Source organism: Panthera uncia, assembly GCF_023721935.1.
Source record: "Panthera uncia isolate 11264 chromosome A3 unlocalized genomic scaffold, Puncia_PCG_1.0 HiC_scaffold_11, whole genome shotgun sequence".
NCBI lineage: Eukaryota > Metazoa > Chordata > Mammalia > Carnivora > Felidae > Panthera > Panthera uncia.
The window spans coordinates 84702245-84724776 of NW_026057578.1; the positions used below are offsets into that span (position 1 = coordinate 84702245).

At 49.3% G+C, this 22532-nt stretch overlaps 1 protein-coding gene across 11 annotated transcripts in view; it reads right to left on the reverse strand.

The window, feature by feature from the left end:
- Window positions 1–829: 829 nt before the first annotated feature.
- The window catches only part of ASPRV1 (aspartic peptidase retroviral like 1), a 111737-nt gene continuing 90034 nt past the window's right edge, over window positions 830–22532 (reverse strand). For 10 of the 11 annotated variants that reach the window (XM_049651606.1, XM_049651603.1, XM_049651609.1 and 7 more), the window contains 2 exons: window positions 10744–14544; window positions 830–8455 (listed from right to left, as the gene is read on the reverse strand). In XM_049651606.1, the coding sequence (XP_049507563.1) occupies window positions 2745–3872 (1128 nt within the window). In that variant the 5' untranslated portion in view covers window positions 3873–8455; window positions 10744–14544 and the 3' untranslated portion in view covers window positions 830–2744. The remainder of the gene's footprint in view (window positions 8456–10743; window positions 14545–22532) is intronic. The other variant, XM_049651601.1, reaches the window with a different exon arrangement.

Consider the following 22532-nt stretch of genomic DNA (forward strand, 5'->3'; position numbering starts at 1 on the left):
GAAGAACCAGCTTTAATTGATGCTCCCAGGTGATCCTAATGTGCAGCCAGTATTAAACCTTTACAACCTTCCCTATCTCCTTCCTATCATCTCAAATTCAGACCCTAAGTCTGAATAGTACCCTAGCTTCCAGAGCTACACTCGCCGCTGCTGCTGTACTCCCATCACACACTCAGAAGCTGGAAGGGTCTTTCTGATCCTCCACGGTTTAAATGTTTGTGTGCAGGTTACACACAAACTCCTCACAGGCACAAAGCCCTCTGCGATGTGCCCACAACCTACTTTTCCTAGCTGCTCTCCAGGGCTCCCCCCTTGATGCTCTTCTCCCAGAGGCTCATGTCACCGTCTTGCAGCCCAGGCTCCACCTTCACGTATTTGCATTTGTAACCACACGCAGAGCATTTGTCTCAGGTCTCTGGCCCCCAATCCCCGCCCAGGTTAAGAGCCACCGCTTAGTTCCTTCCATCATGGGAGCCTGTGCTTCAGAAGTCACCGATTTCCCCTCTGGCTGGACCCACCTTGGGGCTCATTTTTCTCCATGGGAGAGAGCTGGTGGCTCAGACCGGCTCCCCTCACTCACAACAGGGGAGCAAGCATCTCTGCAGCAGAGATACAGGTTACCCTGTTCCTGTTCACATAGGACGGGGCTCAGCAGCTGCTGTACCTGGGGAAGGGCAGAGCAGGGACAACCTGGGTGTTGGCCGGGAGTTCCAACCTGGCACCCAACTCCCCATCCCCTGTCCACCTCCCTACCCTCCCACGGCTCACCCTCCCTCCTTCAGGCTCACCCTCCCTCCTTCAGCCCCGCATGTGCTTCGGATCTGAAGGACCTGAAGGAAAATAGGTCACAGGGAGGTGCCACCTGGGTTGTCCCCTGAGGGGAGGGCTTGGCCTAGGAGAGAAGCCACATTTGTTAGGAGCTGAAAACCAAACTTGAGAAAGGGACCTGGGAGGCACAAGGAGACCATCCCCTTCCCCAGTCCTCCTACCTCCTTCTGGAGTTCTCCCACCTCCACAGCCAGGCCTCTCACAGGGCACCCCCTCTCCAGGCCTCACTTCACCGGAAAAAGACTTCCTTCTGATCCAGCACCGCCCACCGCCTCACGTGCCCTGAGCCTGGAGCCAATTCCTTTTAATACGCTTGGCTGCGCAGGGATGGGCTGCAGTAATCATGAGGATTAGGGCTGCACCTGGGCCTCAGTTTCCAGGAGAATCACAGCTGGACTCTGAGAAGGAAGCAAGCACCCCTGGCTCAGAGCAGCTTCAGGAGGGCCAGGGTCAAGTCCCCAGGGGCTTCTGAGAAAAAAGACTCATCCCTGCCTCTGGCTCCTGCTTAGCTATTTGTCTCTCCCCTGGGGACGGATGTCTGGGTGGAAACTTCCAGGAGAGGCTCATCCCACCCTCATGAAGGGAAGATGGCCTTCATCTTCAACAGCTCTTGAGGCTTTGCACCCTTGGTCTCCCTGCAGATCTTTTCGCCTGGGTGTTTCCAAATTTCCAACCCTACTGAGTTCCAAAGAGAGAGGCAGAAACCTGGGAGCAGATATGAGGTAGAGCCCTAAAAGAGATGAACACCCCATTCCCAGATCTAGGAATGTCCTCCCCACTTCATCCCATCTCTCTCTTTCAGGCCCCAAGTCCCTCCAGGAAGGAGCTGTCCTCCTGATGCCAGAGCGCCCACTGCTACCTGCTCCTCTGTCCTCCAGACTCCCTTGGGCTGCCCCGTGCAGGTCAACACTTGTCCCCTCACCTTTCTGACTCCAAGGTCACCTCTGTTTCCCCGGTGGCTGTAAGAACTATTTGTCAGGAAGGTACTTGCCCACTTGTTTACAATAACCATAATCTTCCTATCTCCAATCAGCACCTCACAAATAACTTTAGGGTCACTCTTGGGGATAAGAGGCAATTTGGATGCAAACATATTGGAGTTTGAAATAATTAGAGGAATTATGGAAGAAATAAGTAAAAATATTTGAAACTGAGGCTATCTTAGAAAATCCAAAACATATATACAGTCACTGTGTATATATTCTCTTACATCTCCAGGCTAGTCACTCACTGACTAGATCTTCCTTCTCTTTGACATTTTCTCCCTGTTGTACCCAGCCTCTCACATCCATTCCATTCATCCCCAGTCAACACATTATGTGGTTTTTCCATGAGTCAATTTTTATTGGTTTTTGAAGTAATGAATTATTGGCATAAGGCTCGATGGGTTTCAAAGCAATGACAGAAGGAAACTACATCATACAGGTAGGTGGGAAGACCCAACAGGAAAGAATCCCAGAGCAGCTGTGACCCTCATCCGCAAGCGCTGGGTCTTGCCTGTGAGGATCTTGCAGCCAGGATCCAGCCCAGCTGAAATAAACTGCATGCACCTCAAGGTGACTGAGCCATAACTCAGGGGATCGATCTGACGGGGTGCCCCAGTTCTCTCTCCAAGACAGTCACTTCTAGCCTTCTTGGAACCTTCTTCCAGCCTTAAATCTTTGGCAGCAATAACCGCTTGACCACCAAGAGGACTCTCCCTCCCACTGAGATGGCCAGCCTGTTCTCCCTCACCTGTGCCTTTTCAGATAGAAGCCTCCCCCACCAGCGGCAGCTTAAGGCCCCTGCAGAAAGAGGAGGAGGCAAAACCCAGAGGGCTGGCAAAACCCAGTGACCCCAGTGGGGATATCTGCCCTTCCCCTCCATTGTGGTGGGTCTTCCAACCAATGTTTGGGGGGTAAAGAAAAGGGGGCTTCTCAGTAGGAGAGCTGCTGTCCCCCCTCCCCTGAGGAGGGCTCCTCCTCTATGAGCTCCAGGTCGAACTCATCTTCCAGGGACCCTCCAACAGGCAGGAGCCGGAACTTCTTCCCCTTCAGGGTGCACGTGCGATGCTCGAAGTCCAGGACGGCATTGTGGTCCTGGAGCACATCGGTACCAATGATGGCTTCTTCAGCACTTGCATTGGCCACTAGGAACTCTGCCTTCAGCTTCAGCTTGCCCAGGGACACCACTGTATCCCAAATGCCCAGGATCTTCATTTCAGCCCCATTGGCCACTTTTACCACATTCTCAAAGGGCCGCAGAGTGTCCAAGTCACCATCTGTGACCTCCTCCCACAAGTTGGGGTGGACCACAGAGACCTGGGCCCCCGAGTCCACCAGGAACCTCACGGGCACTTTGCCAATTTTCCCCTTGAGGTAGTAGCCCTTACCCATGCTGTTGGCAAAGACGATCTCCTTGGGCAGGTGGCTGTGGGTGGCCTCGGGCCCCCCGAAGGCCTTCAGGAGGGTCTCTTTCACAGCCCCATAGTCTTCCTGGTCCTTGGGGCTGAGTCCACTGTAGACCTCCAGGGCATCTCCCCTGAGGGACTCTTTCAGGAACCTTAGTTTGGTGACATGGTCCCAATGGTTGAGGTCATTGATGGCCTCGAAGCGGTGCAGCCAGAGGTGTGGGGCTACGTTGGCTCCATCAAAGGGCTCCGGGATGAAGGCATGCTCCCGACGGCCCTCCCGGCTCCTGGCTCCACTCTCAGCCATCCCTCTGCCCTCCTCTGGAACTGCAGCAGCAACCCACACCAAGTAGAGAAAACCACAGAGCAGTGTGGGCGCAATCACGCTGGAGAACAAGGCCTCTCTAAGCAGAGTGTTGTTTGGTGCCCGTCTGGGGCAGGCAGAAGGGACCGGCGCAAGCTGGCTGACTGACTGCTGGACACAGAGGCAGGCAGCTGCGATAGCCTGCTCACTCTGCAGAGCCTTTTTGATGCCTAGCCTGGGCCCCCAGGGCTCCCCATTCTCCTTTGTTCTGGAAGCCCCGCCCCTGCTCATCCCCGCCCTCCTGCCAGCATCCTGCCCAACAAGCAGGATTAGTGCCTCACCCTTCTGCATCCATCCTGGGACTGGTACAGGGCAGCCCACGGTGCAAGAAAGTCCATCCTCAGTCAGAGGGGACCTACTCAGGTACCCTCCCCAGCCTGTGTCCCAGAATATACAGGTGAGGACACGGAGTATGTTATGACATCCAGGTATCTGTCCTCAGCTGGAGAGGGAAGAAGGAGGGGAGGCAGGGACCAAAGGCCCATCAGCTTCTAGGCTGGGGAAGCCCCTTTTCCCTCAACCCCAAGTGACCACTTTGAACGGCTAAAGAAAAGGCACATGCATTCACTAGGCTCCTACTTTGTGCACAGCACGGGGTGGGTAGGTGTTTTTCCTACATTCTAAACCAAGCTTGGAATCCCATAAAATTCTCCAGAGAGGCAGAGAGAGGACAGTCCCAGAATCAACAATGCACAGAGATTGTTTTTTAAATGAGGGGACACACACACAAGCATTTGCCATGAACTCAATTGCTACAGTCATTTTCCCTCTTTCATCACATCCGATCCAGAGTCAGCACTTTGTGGGGGACCAGACCTCAGCAGGAGCAACCTTTTTAAGGCCCTAAAGTGGGTTGGTGCCAACCCTGAACTTCTGGGAGGGTACACCGGGATCCAGATGGGCTCCAGCTCTGGGCAGACCCCATCCTCTAGGCCACAGTATTGTCTCCTCCCCTCCTGTTCCCTCTCACCTTCCAGGAACTTTCTAAGAGAGCCCCTTCCCCAAGTGCTACAGCCCTCCTTCTCCCCCCTCACCTGCTCATTCATGGAAAGAGCAGCCAGAGAATCTCACTCCCTTATGTTCTGAGAAGGGGAAATGTCCACCATGTTGGCAAAGCCAGTGGTGAGGTTCTGGAAGGCTTTGGATGGAGGAAGTTGGCTGTGTGATCTCTTGCTGAGGAGGGCAGGCTGCCTTGGGCCACCCCAGGGATTCCCAGAAGGCAGATCTGTGAGTCCTAGGGTTGGGGCCAGTCTGTGCAGAGACTGGGGCTATGGAGGTGGGGGGGGGGGCCCACTTTCATGACCCCATTCAAATGGTCAAGGGGTCAAATGACCCCTCCATGGAGTCTTCTACTCTGTCTCTCACATGTGTGCCCACTCCCAGCCAAGCATGTGTTGCCGTGCGGTGTGCTGGGTCATTTGTAACTCTGTCTCCTGCAATGACGTGGAGTGTGACGTTCACAGAAACCAGACACATGTGACCATCTCCATCCCCCATAGAAATTTACTCTCAGGTCACCAGGTGTTCCCTGCTGGTCTCCAGGCCTGGCTGAGTGCTGTCACCAAACAGGAGGGATTAAGACAGGAAAGGAGCAGGAACAGCAGAACACCTGTAGCTCTGGGCTGTTTTTCCTGGCCCAGAGCCTGTTTCTCATCGGCTCCCTGTACCATTCATCACCCAGTGTCTGGCTGACTCCCAGAGGACCCTGGCCCCAGTCCTGCCTCCGGACAGTCCCAGGGTCCCTGGCCATACAGAAAGATATGGCCCTGCTGCTCTCTCAGCCCCTTCCACCTGACACAGTGAGCTAGCAGAGAGGCAGCTGGGTCAACACCTCTCATCACAGATGCCTGGCTAAGTAAGGTGGGGCCCTTGTACCATTCCAGAAGCCCAGAGGAGGGAGAGATGGAGTCACTGGGAAGGAGTCAAGTACAGGTGGGTCTCTGAGAAGATTGCACAATGAAAACCCTGCACCCAGAGAAATGGCCTGGCCACAATACCAGGAAGCCCCTTCTACAAGTGGACTTTTGTGGATAGATTCCCAACCCCTGGGATGGGTGTTGTGTTGTTCTGTGGTTCAGGGAACTGACCTAGTGGCTTCCTGGCTACCTGGTGTTCATCACCCTGCACACCTGGTCTCCTGGAAGTGGGAGTGTGTGAGGCAGCTGCATGTGACTGAGGGAGGGGAGAGGCAGGGTGGCTTGTCAGATGGCAAACTGCTAGATGCTCCAAACTAGGGCTTGTCAAACCATTGTGGTTGGCATGGAGTCAGACTTCCCCACTGCTCCAGATTAGAAATAGGTAGTCCCTAGGCCTTGGGCTGTGGCACTTCACTTGACTAGGTTTGCTGTTCACTTTGGCAAAGTCGTTTCACATCCATCACCTCAGCAGCATCATGGTAAGCCGCAAGGCTGACCAGCCAGCCTTCCCCCAGGACTGAAGCACAAGGAGCATGAAGGGCTAAATGGCCTGTCTCAAGCCTGGGCTCATGCACTGTCCAATGCGTGCATAACATTTTGCAATACAGCCAGGGAAGTGGGAGCCTGGGCTCAGAGAGGCATGCGGATGGGTCCTGGGGGCTTGTGCTGTTGACGGCCTCTGGTGGGGACAGTGAGCTAATGGGAAGTGAGAGCTGGCTGTTAAATATTCAAGAATTCTGTAAGCCAGTTGTTAAACCAGTGGCAGCTTGAAATTGGACTTGGTGGGAGTATTTACACCACAGACATTGGAAGATTCTTAACAAGGGCTTTTTTTTTTTTTTCCTGGAAAGCCAGCTGGTCATCACACCCCTGCATGGGGGCCTTTGTCACTCCCTCTCTCTGGGGCAGGTCAAACCCCACGGCCAGTGATTAACAAGTTTATTGAAATCTCTACTCCTGCTCAATCACTTGGGCCGGAATCCCCTTTCTTGCCTACCTTGCCCTGTACACTTGCCCAAACAACCTTTACACTCCTGGGTCCTTTGGCTTAAGGCCATTGGCTTTCCTCAGGGAGGCCCTCCAGGCATTCTGTTCACACAGTCCCATCTGGAATCCCCAGGACAGAAGACCACAGGAGTCCCATGGTTACTAGGGGAGCTGGAAGGGCTTGAGTTTAGGGACCGGTCTCTGGCTAGGATCAGGAACATGGTGAAGTAACTTCTCAAATTCCCTTAACCCTTGGGAGAAGCCATACCTGGAATACCCCCAGGTATGAGTGGAATACCCCACTCAGGGACCTTGGAATTGCTATGCTAATGCTACAATGATGAGTTAAACCAGCTGGGGCAGGCCGGGTGCCATTGCCTCCTCCCAGAACCTAGGAAATCATTGCTAATTATTGACAAGTATAGGTATTGGGGCGGGAACACCCTCTTTATTATCCATTAGCATCTCCTGAGTGTGCTCTGAAGCAGGCACACCATACTTAACTGGAGAGGAGGTAAATCAGGGCAATAAACAGGAAGGACTTAAGGAGTCCCCACCCTCCACACCCCCTCACTGAGAATTCGGGGCTGTGAGCTCTGCTGCCCCAGTGCTGCCCCAGCAGCAGCTGATCCCCTTTGCCATCTCTTCCCCACAGGTAGTTGTGGTATGTGGCACAAGATCAGTAGAGGGCCCATCAGGGCTCCCAGGAACTGAAGCCCTTGATGGGCAGTGGGGGGTCTTGGAGGGGGCGTGCACATCCCCAGGAGACTATTTTTAGCAAGAAGCAGAGAGACACCTGATGGTACCCGTGATGAGGTCCAGACTGAAATGTAAGGAGGACCAGGAGATGCGCAGGCCACCTGCTATAGCTCCTCTCTGGGCTGCCTCTGGCTAGCACCATACACTCCCCAAATCACCCCGGGAACTAGATGGGGAAAGAGCAAAGGGATTCAAGGACTTACCAAGGTAGTAAAGGAAGGCTGAGGGGAGAAAGGAGGTGCACACTCTCCAGCCAGGGATCGTGGGCGTTCAACCTATAAAGTCATATGGGGCTCCACGCTCAGAAAGGCCAAGCTCGGTTTGACGTGCTGTTGCAGCTGTCTTGAAATTCCCAGTAATTTTGAACAAGGGGCCCTACACTTTCATTCCGCACCAGATCTTGTAAACTATGTAGCTGGTTTTTTCTCCAACCGATCTGACGGAGACTTCTTTTACATACACACACACTCACACACACACGACACAAACATATACGTACACACACATACCCCTTACCTCACACCACACATATATAGGCTATCCACAAAAAAACACTCCCTTCACCCTGTACACACATTCTGTAGTCCAAAACCTATACCTTCCATACACAGTCACACTACAGTTCTTATTTCAAAACAGCTAAGAAATTGTGCAACTTGCATATAGAATTCAGCTCCTGCCTTTCATTTCACAGATGTATTTGCACACACATTTACACTGAGTATTAAAATCATATTTATTAGAGGCATCTGCTGTTTATTAGCCTCTGGGCACACTTGTTAGCTCAGAGAACTAGACAGGTCCCCATCACCATGGCTTACAAGCTAATGAAAACAGGATACAGATGTTTAACAGCCCCTTTTGAAGAGTTTAAGACTGACATGTATATGCAGACTGACCATGTGAAGCAGTCCCAGTCACAGCCACGCCACTCTGAAAGTGGGTCATCCTGCCCTCTGCCTCCCCCTGACTGTGTGAGGCCAAGGACATGATGTCCTCCCTTCTTCCTCTCTCTGGGTACTCACCACCATGAGCTGGGCCCCGACTGCCTGCCCCACTCCTGCACAACCCCCCCAGCCTAGGCTGAGGCCTGGGCCCTGGGGTTGGTGTGGGTGTGTGCATGTGTAGGGTGGGTGGCACAGCTCCTAGGAGCAGGGGCCACAGCTGCTGCTGGCATTCTGCTTCAGTGGGGCATGGCATCAGGTCTTCAAGCTGAAAAGAAGGGCAAAGATGTGAATGCTGCACAAAAATCTAATTAGGGATTCAGATCAGAGACCAAGAGGGTCTGGTGGGCTCTGAGCAAAGCAGGGCATATGGGGAAACCCAAGACACCAGCAGGTTCCTATTTCCAAACCACAAACCCTCAGACTACAAACACCACTGTTCGGAGCAGGAACTACCCAGCACTCACACCAGTCATGGCCAAAGGTACTTAGGAAAGATAGTTTTTCCTTGACTGGTCCCCCTTCTTGGTCCCACTGCCCTGACTAAACGGTACTTCTGCCTGTAGGGCCCTTCCCCAGTTCTCCACTGTTCCAGAACTTCTTTTTTTCCCATTTGAATTGCCCTCCACCCTCCTTTGCCATCCAGTTCAGAAGCCCTCTAAGAGGAAGTCACCCAGCTTAGCCCACCAGTTGAACCCACTCTGTCAACAGGCAGCAAGATGTCTGGTGCCAATCGTGGAGGGTGCTGAAGAGTTGTGGAGGTGTTTAGGGAACAGCCATCTCAGGCCCCAATGCTACTGCCAGTCCTCCAGGCCCAGGGTTAGGGCCAGGGCCAACCAAGAGTTAGAACAGATTGCTGGTTAACTCCCTAGAAGTCCAACATGCCAAAAGTGGTTCTTTCCCTGTTTTTATCTTTCAATCAAATATGAGTATCACTTAAGATGTTCTCAAGGCCTTCCTGCTCCCCTCCTCACAGCCTGGCCCTCCCAGTTGGGTTCCCACCTTCTTCCCAAGTCCTGATGCCCCCACCCTAAACCAAGCCCTCATCTCTTCCTGTTCTGATTTCTGCCACCCTCACTCTGGGCCTAGGGGTTCCACCTGGCCAGAGGGCCTGGCTCTAAGGAAAGACCCTCTGCAGACCCCTACCTCTTCTCCCATCTCCATGGTCCCCTTCACTTAATTAAGTGGGAGAGTAGGACGTGTAAGACAGTCTAAACAGCCCTGGGGGCATTGGCCCACTTGTGACAATCACCCCTGAAATTTATGAAATGTTCAGGCAATCAAAATATACAGATTGGGTATTCTCCAAATACAAGTGGGCTTCTAATGACACCAGGAAACTTGGTTTAGAGCTAGATACATAGAGGACTTTGGTCCAACTTAAAATACCTCAAAGACAGCTTTGAACTGATCCTGAAATAGTTTTAATTACTGCTAATGATAATTGGTATTGTGAACAATGCAAAGCCTCAGAGCAAGGAACTGCTTCTTGTGAGTCCACTGCCAACTTAGATCTACTCCCAACTTACAGAAGACAGGGGGACAAACAGGGGGCACCTTCCCTCTGGCATGTTGAAATCGTATCTTTTCTTTACCATCTGGAAGTAGGGGGAGGCAGGAAAGGGAAGAAGGAAAAAACGGCAGAGACCTAACATGTATAGAAATCCCCATGTTATTGGTAGCGGCAGTAACATACATTTATTGGGCACCTATTGTATTCTCGACACCATGCTGGTGGGTGTAAATTAATATAAGGCAAGAGACTGCAGCATAGATGGGACTGGGCAATGCCAAATAAATGGGCTGATTCAGTTCCATACATATTTCTTGAGGCCAGCTGTGCCTTACGTTGAGATGAATCAGCGGAGCCCTACCCTCAGAGAGTGCTCAAGTGAGTTGGGGAGAGAGGCTCAGACACAGATGTCCCAAATCCAGAGATGAGTGTGGGAGGCAGGCAAGATGGTGGTTCAAGGAGCACTGGACAACTCATCCCACAGAAATCAACCAATATTACCCAAGAAAAACAAAAATGAGAGGAATGTTAAGAGGAAACCTGAATTAGCACTGAAACCAAGGAATGAGGGCACCCACAAACCACAAACTTGGATCAATTGTTGCTCTCTGCAGTCTCTGTGGAGGGCTTTGGGGGTGAGGGCCCTGGGACTGAGCCAGTTCATATGGACACACCAATCAGGAAGGTTTTGAGGAATGGGGTTATTTTCTGGGTAAAAGAAGTCCAATTAAAAATATGTACATAAGGGGCACCTGGGTGGCTCAGTCAGTTAGGCATCTGACTTCAGTTGAGGTCATGATTTCGTGGCTTGTGAGTTCGAGCCCCACATTGGGCTCTGTGCTGACAGCTCGGAGCAGGGAGTCTGCTTCAGATTCTGTGTCTCCCTCTCCCTCTGCCCCTCACCAATTCACACACACACTCTCTTTCAAAAATAAATAAATGTAAAAAAAAAAAGAAACAGTTATCTTTTAAAAATATATGTACATAAAATCACAGAAAAAAAAGACCGGAAGGAAATACACCAGAAGAGTGATAGTACTTACTTTGGGGTGGTAGGGTCATGAATGATCTTAATTTTCCTCTATATACATTCTGAGAACATATTCTCTAATAAGAAAAACATGATTTAAAAATAAAGAAACTTGTCCTTGCAATTTCTGTAAGCTTAAAATTATTTCCAAATAAAGTTTTTAACCAGGGATATATGGGAAATCTCTCTGTACCTTCTGCTCAATTTTGCTGTGAACCTAAAACTTCTCTAAAAAAATCTATTAAACAATTTTTTTTAAAGTTTTTAAAAAAGTACTTACGGGGGGGGGGTCATACAATAATACTGACAATCATTATAATCACTGAAGTCTAATGATAAGAGGGTTCGTTTGAGTTTCCCACAACCTTTGGGCGTGTTTGAAAATTTTCCACAGTAAAAGGTAAATTAAGTAAACTAAAGCTCTGTGCCAAGAACCTCTCCAGCCTGGTCTGCCCAGTTCTCGACCCAGAGCCTGCATTCTAGATGTCACCCGGTCCTGGGCACCGGAACCACTGGTCCCCCGGGACTGGCAGTCTCAGCTGTGTCTCAGGATCCCTGCTCAGCTGCAGAGATTCTCAGCTGACTCTTGCCAGCAGGAGTGGCCTGCACACTGGGCCCCAGGCTGTGGGCTCAGCACACAGCCCTGCTCCTCCTCAGTCCCTTCCCTTTCTCCATGGCAACAACACCAGCCTTGCCCCTAGCACACCAGAGGCATGCCCCTTCCTGCCTGTCTGCCCACCTGCCCACCCAGCCTATTGCAGATCTCTCTGTCTTGTCACAGGTTCCCCTCTCTCATCCAAGTCAACGTGCACCCGTGTCTCACATCCTAAAAAAATAAACCCCTCACGTGGTCTTGGTCTATGACCAAGCACTCTCCTTGGTCAATGACTCCTTCTCTCCTTCTTTCCTATTTCTGGAAAGGCTGGCCTACACTCAGGGCATTGGCATGTTGATGGTGGGGCACACAGGGCCAAAGCCCAGCCCGCATCCTCTGGCCAGGCCAGCATGCTGGGATGAGGGGGTTAATCTGCCTGGAGGCAGGGGACCCCTTTCTGATTTGCACAAAGGTGCAGCCCTGCTTCCTCCCTGCCTCACTGTGTTACCCCACTCTCTCCCAAAGCCTCTGGCTCCTGCCCCACCACCCACCTCTGCACCCTTGATGGTGCATCACTGGCCTCCCAAATGGCCACATCCCATGGCTCCTTCAGGGAATTTGGTTTTCTGAAGCATTTGCATGACTGGTTTTCCCCCTAAGTCTTTTCTGCCCCATTGGCTCCTGGGACCCAAATTTCTGGATCTTGTGCCTCAAAGACCACTCCCCTCAGTCTCTCATGAGCTCCTTTCTCCCTGAGGCCCCCTTGATAGTGCTTTCTCCTCACTCTGCACTCTCCCCAGGCTGTATCCCTGGCCTAATCTCTCTCCTCTATTCCAGCAGAGAGATTCCATTGTCATGCCCACCTATAGGTGCCATTTTCTTTTCTTTTCTCTTTTCTTTTCTTTTCTTTTCTTTTTTTTAGTAATCTCTACACCCAACATGGGGCTTGAACTCATGACCCTGAGATCAAGAGCCGCACACTCTACTGACTGAGCCAGTCAGGTGCCCCTTTCAACAGTGAACATGTTATCTTGTCCCTCGGACCCTCTCGGCCCCCTGTGTTCTTTTTCTGGGCAAAAGGTACCATCACCCAGCCAGTTTCCTGAGTCAGCCACAGTGGGGGTCACCCTTGCCTGCTCCCTTCTCTTAGTGCCCAATCCAATCACGGACGGGTGGCCAAGTTCTGCTGGCTCCTCCTGAGTCTCCCCCCTGCACCCCCACTGCCTTCCTTCAGGCCCAACTATTGCAGTAATGGTCCTGCAGGTATCCTCTCCATTAATCTACTCTCCTCAGGTTGCCAGAGTCCTGAGATGTAGGAACATTCATGTCATCCTTCTGCTCAAAATTCCCCCATGGCTCCTCATCCCAAAATAAAATCTCAACTTACAACACAGCACATGAAGTCCTCCTCCCTAATTCATGCTCCACCTATACCAAGTGGCTCATGGTTCCCCAAACATGATGGGCTTTCTTGTGCCTCTTTATAAGATCCTCACTTGACCAGGCTTTTTCCACATGCCTGTTGTTCTGGCAAACCCCAACTCTCCTCATCTAAGGAACTGCCACCTCTGGGAAGTCTCCCTGATTTCCCTGGCAGACTTATGGGCTCTGTCCCCTAAGCTCCTATCACAGGTACTACAACTCTTATGCTATCTGCAAGTCCCCAGTGGCATGACCCAGGCCCTCTTGGAGTTGGACACACAATCTAGGCATGAAAGTCATGGTCTTTCTGACTTTGCTAATACTGTTCCCTCTGCTCATCCATAACCTGGACATCCTCCAAACCCAGCTCACCTTTGCTCGTTTCCCAGGAAGCATTGCCTGCTCTTCCTCAGCAATCACTCTCCCCCTTACACTTGGAACACCAGGCCTGGCAATGTCATCTTTATCTGCAGACCAGTGGCACTCAAACATTTTTATTTACCGTGATCATAGAAAGACAGACATTTTCCATCATACGCTAGTACAAACATGCATTATAATATATGAAATATATAACCAAATGAAACAAAAATGTATTTACTACATGTAATATAATCTGATATCTTCTATTTCACTTGACTTCTTTTTCTTTTAACGCTGGTAATGACACATGTAATTAAGTTCCACAAACCAGTCCCCACCTACCATCTGAAACCTCTGCTACAGCCAGCACGGATCACTCAGGGTTTCTAGCAGAGGAGCAATGTGATTAGAAGGATGGGTTAGAACAGTGCTTCTCAAGTGTTCTAAGGGGAAGGACTGATTTTCTAAGTTCCCAGTCTGCATGTACTTTATGTTTTAAAAGTACAATAAGAATGAGTTATTAGGAAACAAAGTAACGAAGAAACTTACAAAATGCAAGCCAATTCATTATCATTCGCTTTCAGTAGACACTGTGGAGTGGTGGCAAGAATGTGCTGGCTGGCAAACACCAGACGGGCCACAGGCTGAGGAGGCTTTGCCAGTACTTTTGATGCCCTGAAACCCTTGCCAAGTGGCTGGCCACACCTACCCTGCCGATCTCTGTCCTGAAGAGATTCCTATTTGCATAGTCTAAGGGGCTTTGCCAAGGAGAGATGTGCCACTGTGCAAGCTCCTGCCTTGTCAACAGAGCCTAGCTGCCTCAGTTTGCATCCTGACTCAGCCGCTAACTGGCTCTGGGCCTTGGATAAAGGACTTAACCTCTCCCAGCGTTGATTTCCTCCAGGATTGTCCCGGGAGATAAAATAGCAATCCTCACTGCAGGGCTTGGCCTATGGCCAAAATCTAGGTCACTCCCCCACCTTGTAACCCACATGGTTACAGTTCTGCCACTATGGTCATCCCCTGGCTTCCTGAGTCAGCCTCATCCTCCCAGGTCCCTTCTCTGTGTCCCTCACTGATCACTTGGGCCAAACCTTCATCCCGCCTCCGTTCCTCACTTGTCTGCCTCTCACTCTCAGGACACAGCTTGCATCCTACTTGGCAGAGGAAATAGTGAAGCCCAGCTGCCTCCCACCCCAGATTCTCCTCACCCCTGCATCCTTTCTCAGAACTCTCTACCCCTCCAGCCTAATCCCTGTACCTAAGCCTCACTTACCCATCCCTCCTCTCTCCATTGATGGAAGCGTCTTTCCATCGATGAGTCCCTCCCTCTTCTGGGAATCTTTCCAAAGAGTCCAATCTGGTCTCCGGTCTCTCCTCAGCCTAAGGCAATTTGCCCAGTGGTGTGCTGGTAAATATATAACAACAGGCCCTCTGGAGGAAAAAATGCAGGCACATATGAGTTTATTGTAAATTTTACTGACATAAAATATGTTTAGCAATTTACAAGTAGTAGTAAAATATACAGTAGTCTATACTGTAAATCGCATATAGTAAATTGAATCTTACAGAATACTTTCATTGATTTTTACCAACCTGCTAAGTCCATAACTAACCTATAATTGTAATTGACAAATGAATATAGTTCTAACATGAATATTGGTTGATATTTTTGCTTGTGCCAACTTACTGGTTGAAACAATGAAAGTGAAACAATGAAGATACATGTTGCAACTTCACTCCTTTGTCAATGGTATAAGCAACTTCTTTACTGAATCAGGTAATATTTTTTGAATACTGGAAGAACATCTGCTCAATTTCTCTGTTCCATTCACAATGTAATAGCTACAGGCACAATATGTATATAAGTTCAATGTGCATATTAACATTTTCTCCATAATTTTAAGTCTAGACAGTCAACAAAACAATAAATCAAGCCCTGATGTTTGGTGTTTATCAATTTCCATGGTGCAAATATTCCTACCATGGCTGATTTCAAACTACCAATGTGATGCCTCTGAATGCAGAGTTAGGAAGAAAAACACAGTAACACAACATCATATAGTATATTCATAGATATAACAGATGTAAATCATCTTAAAAGCATAAACAAAATACTCTGAAATCCTTAGAAGTGATGAGTTTCTGTTTTTAATATAATTTACTTAATTGTAATTTTATATAATTTAATTTTTTAAAAATAGCCAAATTTAACAATTGTCTCACAAAATTCCTGAATATTTAACTTCAGCTCTTAGGATCATCTGAGCACACTTGGATCTGACCCCATCCCTCTAGCTCTGCCTTGAACTCACAAAGCTCTCCAAACCTGATGGTCCCTTCCAACGTACATTTTTCATGTCTTTTTTTTTTTTTCAATATATGAAATTTATTGTCAAATTGGTTTCCATACAACACCCAGTGCTCATCCCACAAGGTGCCCTCCTCAATACCCATCACCCACCCACCCCCCCCCCCCCCCCCCCATCAACCCTCAGTTTGTTCTCAGTTTTTAAGAGTCACATTTTTCATGTCTTATTATAAGCAAAACTGAACTCATTCTCCTGCTCTCGAATCTGCTCCTCTCCAGGCTGCCATTTTGGTGAGGGGCTTCACCACCCACACAGGAACTCAAGCCAGAAACCATGGAATCACCATCCCACAACCCTCAAACCTCCTCTGACTGCAGGTCATGGCCATCCAAGCCCCACTGGAGTCTGCCCCTGATCTTTGTCCCTTGGCCTGCTGCTCTGCTCACACCCCCATCACCTTCTTCCCAGTCTCCCACAGCGTGGCACTGCCCGCTCCTGTCCATCTTCCTCATGGCATCAAAAGCACTATGTCCTGCTCTGTTCTGTACTCAGCAAAGTCAGGCTTCCCAGAGACCAACAGTCATTGCCCCTTGTCCCATCTCTCCAGATCCACCTCTGGCATATCCTGCATACTCAACCTCTGCCCTAGCTGCAGAACTAGCTGCAGTTCCCTTAATGCATATCACTCTCCCAAACCTCCATGCCTGGCACATACCATTCCCTGTCCCTGAAATTAAAATTCCTGCTTCACAAATTCTTAAGTCATTCTTTTGGACTCACCTCAAATATTATCTCCCTAGTGAGCACCCCCTACTCCAAGCAGAATTCATTCATTTGTTCACTAATGCATTCCTTCATTACTAATTTTTATTTATCACTAACTATGCGCCAGATTCTACGCTAGGTACTAAGGATGCAAAAATGAGCCAGGCTCTTGGAAAACTCTAATAGGAGAAATACAACTAAGGCAATCAGCCCCCTGATAGAGCTCTGTGGAGGGTTCTGGGGAAGAGCAGAAGGGGGACACCTTTACAAAGGCTCCTGGGAGCTGTAGCCCTTGATCTGAGCTTTGTAGGCAGGAGTTAGCTAGGGGAGGAATGTGAGAGAGTGCTCCAGGAAGATGGTGCAAAGGCCCTGAGGCATAAGAATGCAGGCCACTATATGTGATTCAGTTTGGCTAGCCTTCAAGGGTCAAGAGAAGACCATGAAGGAAGGCAAGACCAGATCTAGAAGAGTTTTAACTGGCATATGGAGAAAGCTTGATAAATAGTGATTCTGACAGTGATAAAGGCAATGGGGAGCAATGGAAGTCTTCCCAGTCTAGAATTACAGGCCTTTCAGAAGGATCGATTTGAGAAATAGAAGGGAGAGATACAGGGTAAGAATCAAGACACTGGGTGATAGAATTGGCCACTGGGTTCTCAGAGCAGCTGTGGTGGCAGTTTTCTTTGGAAGCCAAGATGACTGGACTGAGATGTGAGGAAGGAAAGGGGTGTTCTAGGTGAACAGGGGGGATGGTGAAGTGGGATCATGAGTGAGGCACACAAAGAGATCCCACTTACCCATCAAGAGTCCAACCTGCAAACTTGCCTTTCCTTTCTTGTCACACTACCTTCCCTCATTTTTTTTTTTTATATTTATTTATTTAGAGAGAGAGAGAGAGAGAGAGAGAGAGAGAGAGAGAGAGAGAGAGAAAGTGTACATGCATGAGCAGGGAAGAGATAGAGAGAGATAGATTCCAAGCAGTCTCCATGTTGTCAGAGCACAGCCCTGAAGTGTAGCTCAATCTCACAAACTGTGAGATCTTGACCTGAGCCTAGATCAAGAGTCTGACACTTAACTGACTGAACCACCCAGTAGCCCCTTCCTTTAGGTTTTTAAAGGGGCCTTGCTCCCTTTAGCAGAGGGCCTTTGACCATGCTGTTCCTCTCCCTGAAGAGCTTCCCAGCCTCCTCCCCCATTCTTTAGGAAATTGGTAAGTTTGGAAAGCACCCAGAATTACTTGAGGAAAAGGATCTGTTTGCAGCAGATATATTTGAATTTGCCAAGAGACTTTACTACCAGTTTCACTCACTTAGAGACAGAAGCCAAGTCATGGTTTTCTCCCTGTGGCCCATGTCTTCATAGATAAAACTTGGGCCGTGTCCTTCACTGTACATCACACAAAGCAAATGCCCAAAAATTATTTGCTGAATGAACAGTCAGATGAATGTAAGAGCCTGGCCAAGGCTGCGTATATAATGTACCCCTAACCTTTTCCCCATGGTCAGCGAACTTGTTTTCGATTAAAATTTCCAGATGTCCTTAGGGCCACAGGCATATATGTTGGAGACTGCACACCTCAGGACACAAAGGGTTATACCTGTTTTTGCTCAGAAAGTAGAGGAAGTTGCTAAATGGACCAAAAGAAGAACAGCATGCTTGCTGCTCTCCATCTCTCCTCTGGTCCCCAGCTGTTGCCTCATGGAGGGTCAAAACAGGCCAGATAAAACCTGTCCAACTCACAGCTCCAAAATAACAGGAGTTAGAAATGTGACCCAACCGAGGTTCTGTCCCACCCAGCCCTGTTTCTCCCCACTTGCGGCCCAGGGAGGCTCTGACCCAGGACTGGCCACCTCAGGCCTGCCCCATTCCTGCACCAAGTTCCCCAGATTTCTGTTTTGAGACTCTATTCTGATCTCTCATGAGATCCAAATCTGTGTTCACTTTTGGGTAGTGGGCCCGGTTTTCATCTTCTCTGACAAAAAGTCAGGTGTAAGTCAGGGAAGGATGGAAACCTATGATCCTCCCACCCCTGCTTCTCCACCCACTAGCTTCTCAGAGGAGCTACAGTAGCGACTGTCCTTAAAAGCCAGACTCAGCCCCACAGTACCTCCCTCTCTCCAATCTGATCTTGGTGATGTAGCAGTGTAGATGAGCAGTCTTCACCCTCATCCCAAACCCAGAAGGCGGAACCAGCCAGGACTCAACCCCAGAGCCAATGAGGTGGAGTTGGGAGCCCTCATGCAGGCCATGGGACCTGAAGGAGACTGATTCTCTCCCACAGAGCAGAGACCAACCAAGACCTATCCCTGGATATAGAACACATCCTTCCTGGAACCTGATACAGGGCCTTTGCCCAGAGGTGATTTTAGACCATTATGTATTGAACGTTCTCCAGAATTATTTGAGTGAATGAATGACTGATATTAACACTGAGTCAGGAAGCAATCAAAACCTGTATACTTCTGGGTTAAGAAAGGGGCAGTCATGCAGACCCCCTTCTCCCTCCAGGTTCAGAATGTCACAGTCAGTAAGATGGCATGACATCTCCTTCCCGCATGGGCGCAAGTTACCTCTTCCCCATACTTCATTCCCACTTTCCTCTTTGTCACTGTGCCCTGTGCAAAGCATACATGGAGAGCCCTAACCCAGATCAACCTATGTGAAACTGTCTGAGGACAGGAAGTCTAGAATACCTCCCATAAAACACACACACACACACACACACACACACACACACACACACTCTCTCTCTCTCTCTCTCTCTCTCTCTCTCTCTCTCTCTCTCTCTCTGAAAAAGCACAAACTGGGCAAAAATCTGGGAATTCAATTTCAACAAATCATTTTTTTAAGTTATGGGATTTCCCAGTCTCTCAAAAGAAAATTACACCCCCAGACAAACATATATAAGTAAAAAACATAAAGACACTGGCAGCAAGCCAGTGGGTGGGAAATCACCAGCAAGGGGATCTCTGTTCCCCTTAGAGTTCTATAATTGTTCCAAAGCCATTGTTCCTGCTCCTGCAACCAACCATACTGTAAGTTGTGTAAGACGCTGTCGAAAGAGCACAGGGCTGAAAGGCAGGAACCTCAAGTTCCAAACCCACAACTGCCCCAAGTAGCTGTGTGACCTTAAATGAGCTCCTTAGCATCTCTGGGTTGTCCTATTTCCATCTATAAAATTACGGATGTCCTTTAAATCTTCTGTCTTGGATTTCAACTATATTCACAGTTCCTGGCCCAGCGCCACCCAGGAAGCGATTAACAAGTACAAATGAGGAGAAATGGTCCAACACGATTTTTGCATCAATATAACCTCAATATGAATTAAGATACCATTTCCCAACAAGTTCATCAGGGAAGTTGCACAGAAGGCATCTTTGGAAGGTCACAATGTCTTGGGATTTTCTCCTTTTCCATAGCCAATTTTTAGCCCATGGCATGAAAAAGAGAGAAGTAGGAGTAACTCTGTGGGGACAGTGAAGGGATTAACTTTACAGAACCACTAAGGCAGAGGCTTGCTTGTGTCAGTCTGAGCTGCACCACTCCAGGCCCTCTTGGACCTGTCTCTAGGTAATGAGCCCTAAATGTGGGTCCCTGCCGTTGAGTGGCAATGACAGTGTCATGTGTCTGCCCAGGGAGTGGATGTAAACCCAAACCTCATCAACCCCACCCCAGCCCAGGCTAGGGTACTCTCAGACCACTTTTGCATGAACACAACTAGTGCCTGTCCCCAGCCACTGGAGAAAGGAAGACAGCCCTTTGCAGGGTTGGCATGCAGCCAGGGTCCTGGGCCTGAGTCCAGGTAGCGACCCCGAACTCAGAATATTTCCTCAGAATGCTTGCTCTCATCTCCAGAGAACCCTAGGGAGAGAGTCCTTGTGTTCCTCCCAACACTCTCTCCATCTCTTCAGCATCCAGGGAGACACAAGCACCTGGGAGTTGTTTGTTTCAGGGTGGGTTTTCCTAGGTTAGTTCTGAGGATGGTCACACAGTGTTCCCAGGACATTTGCCTTCTGGTCCCCTCTGCATCCCTGAGGGGACATAAGCCAGTGGGCTAGAAAGCTTGGCTTCAGAAGGACAGCTCTGCCCCTCACCTACCATGTGGCTGTGGGAAAGCTACTTGACCTCTGTTTCCTCTTTCATGAAATGAAAGTTATCTGGACTGAATGAGCACTCAGGCCAAGCCCAGAGCTAGCTCATATTTACTGTGATGATTACACAGACCTACAAGAGAAACCCTCATAGATTAGACCAACAACAGGCCTCAGGGAAAATCCATCAGAAATGCTGCTAAAGGGGTCCTGGTCAGGTCACACGATAGGGACTGGGAAAGGTCAAGAATGTCAAAATAAAAGAAAACCTTGCCCCCTCCCAAGAAGACTCTGGGATGGTGAGTGTCCAGGGCTGCTTTAGAGCTTATGGAACCCATCCCCTCACTGCACAGCTGAGGAAATAGCCTCAGAGACAATGTATGGCATGCCTGAGGACCCACCACAGGTTTGTGACAGTATTTGGACAAGAGGACATATCTTCCAATTTCTTCTCAGTGTGGCCAGATTATTTTCTCAGACATTAATTTGTGTTTAGATGACTGCATTTTTTTCTTTTCCTTCTCATTGCAAGAAAGTCTTAAATCTGTCCTCTTTTGAGTTTCAGAACTAGACAGAAGTCACCCTGGGCCCTTTTCTCCTTTGCATCTATTTTCCGGAGCCTGAGTTTCTTGCAGACTCAGAGGAGTGTCTTGAAGGCCACCCTGGGCGGGAGAAAATGAAAGTAGAGAGGGAAGTGGGACCCTGAGGAGTAGGAAGAGAATCCAGACCAGTGCCCTGCACCTTCAAGAAGCAGTGGGCCTCATGGGGCGCCTGGGTGGCGCAGTCGGTTGAGCGTCCGACTTCAGCCAGGTCACGATCTCGCAGTCCGTGAGTTCGAGCCCCGCGTCAGGCTCTGGGCTGATGGCTCGGAGCCTGGAGCCTGTTTCCGATTCTGTGTCTCCCTCTCTCTCTGCCCCTCCCCCGTTCATGCTCTGTCTCTCTCTGTCCCAAAAAAAAATAAATTTAAAAAAAAAAAAAAAAAAAAAAAAAAGAAGCAGTGGGCCTCAGAGGTGGGGAGGTAGGGTCCAGGGCACAAAGCCTCAGGCATGGCCTGAGGGCAGAGTCTGAGCCTCCCAGGCTACCTGGGCCCGTGAGACAGAGCACAGCCTACAGCAGTACCTCTTTCCTGGGCACCATGAGCCTCCTGGATTCTGGGGTGACCCTTATCAGGAAGGGGCCTATAATGATAGCAATAGAATTTCCTCCCCGTCAATACAGTTGGAGCTCAGGGTTAGAACTGAGTCAATCCCAAGAGCATTTCTTGTCCTTCTGGGATGGTGAACTGAGATTCATACTATCCACATAAGGCACTGCTCAGTCCCCTTCATGACATCATTCCCTATAACCGTATCACCCACCCATACAGTGCTTTACAAAGTGCTTCACAACAGTCCATTCAGTCCCTGAGATCCTCACCATTAACCAGATGAAAAAGAGAGAGCCCAGAAAATGGACCAGATTTGTTCAAGTTCACATAGGTGGTAAAAGAACCAGGACAAAATCCTCATTCTCCTGACTACTGGACAGAGTTCTTTATGTCACTGCCTACCAGTACTGCTCTTTGTACACAGCTGGCCTCGGGTTACTAGCAGAGCTTGCTCTCTCAGAGAACACACCTCACTGTCACCCAGGTTCCATAGCTCAGGGCAGGCCTCTTCAGGAGAAACAAGGCCTGCAGGGAACATCCGGCAGTCCAACCCTTCCTGGGTGACACTGCCTTGGTGACTTTGCAGGATGCAGTGATGACTTTCTAGATGCTTACCTGACATTGGCTGTATGTCAGGTTGAATTGAAGCTAAAAGCTTAGACATTGACAAAACCCCCTATCAATGATTGGGAAATCAAAAACAAAAAGTATAAGTGATTACCAGACAGATGAAAAGAGTCTATAAACCCACTAGCCATTAAAAAATGCTCAACTTGGATGCCTGGGTGGCTCAGTCAGTTAAGCATCCAACTGTTGATTTTGGCTCAGGTCATGATCCCAGGGTTGTGGGATTGATCCCTATGTCAGTCTCTGTGATGAGCATGGAGCCTACTTGGGATTCATTCTCTCTCTCTCTCTCTCTCCCTCTCTCTCTCTCCCCCCACCTTGGCCCCTCTCTCTGGCTCACACTCCCAAAAAAAAAAAATTTTTTTTTAATTATTAAAAACAATGCTCACTGGATGCCTGGGTGGCTCATTTGGTTATGCGTCCAACTTTGGCTCAGGTCATGATCTCATGGTTTGTGAGATCGAGCCTCACATCAAGCTC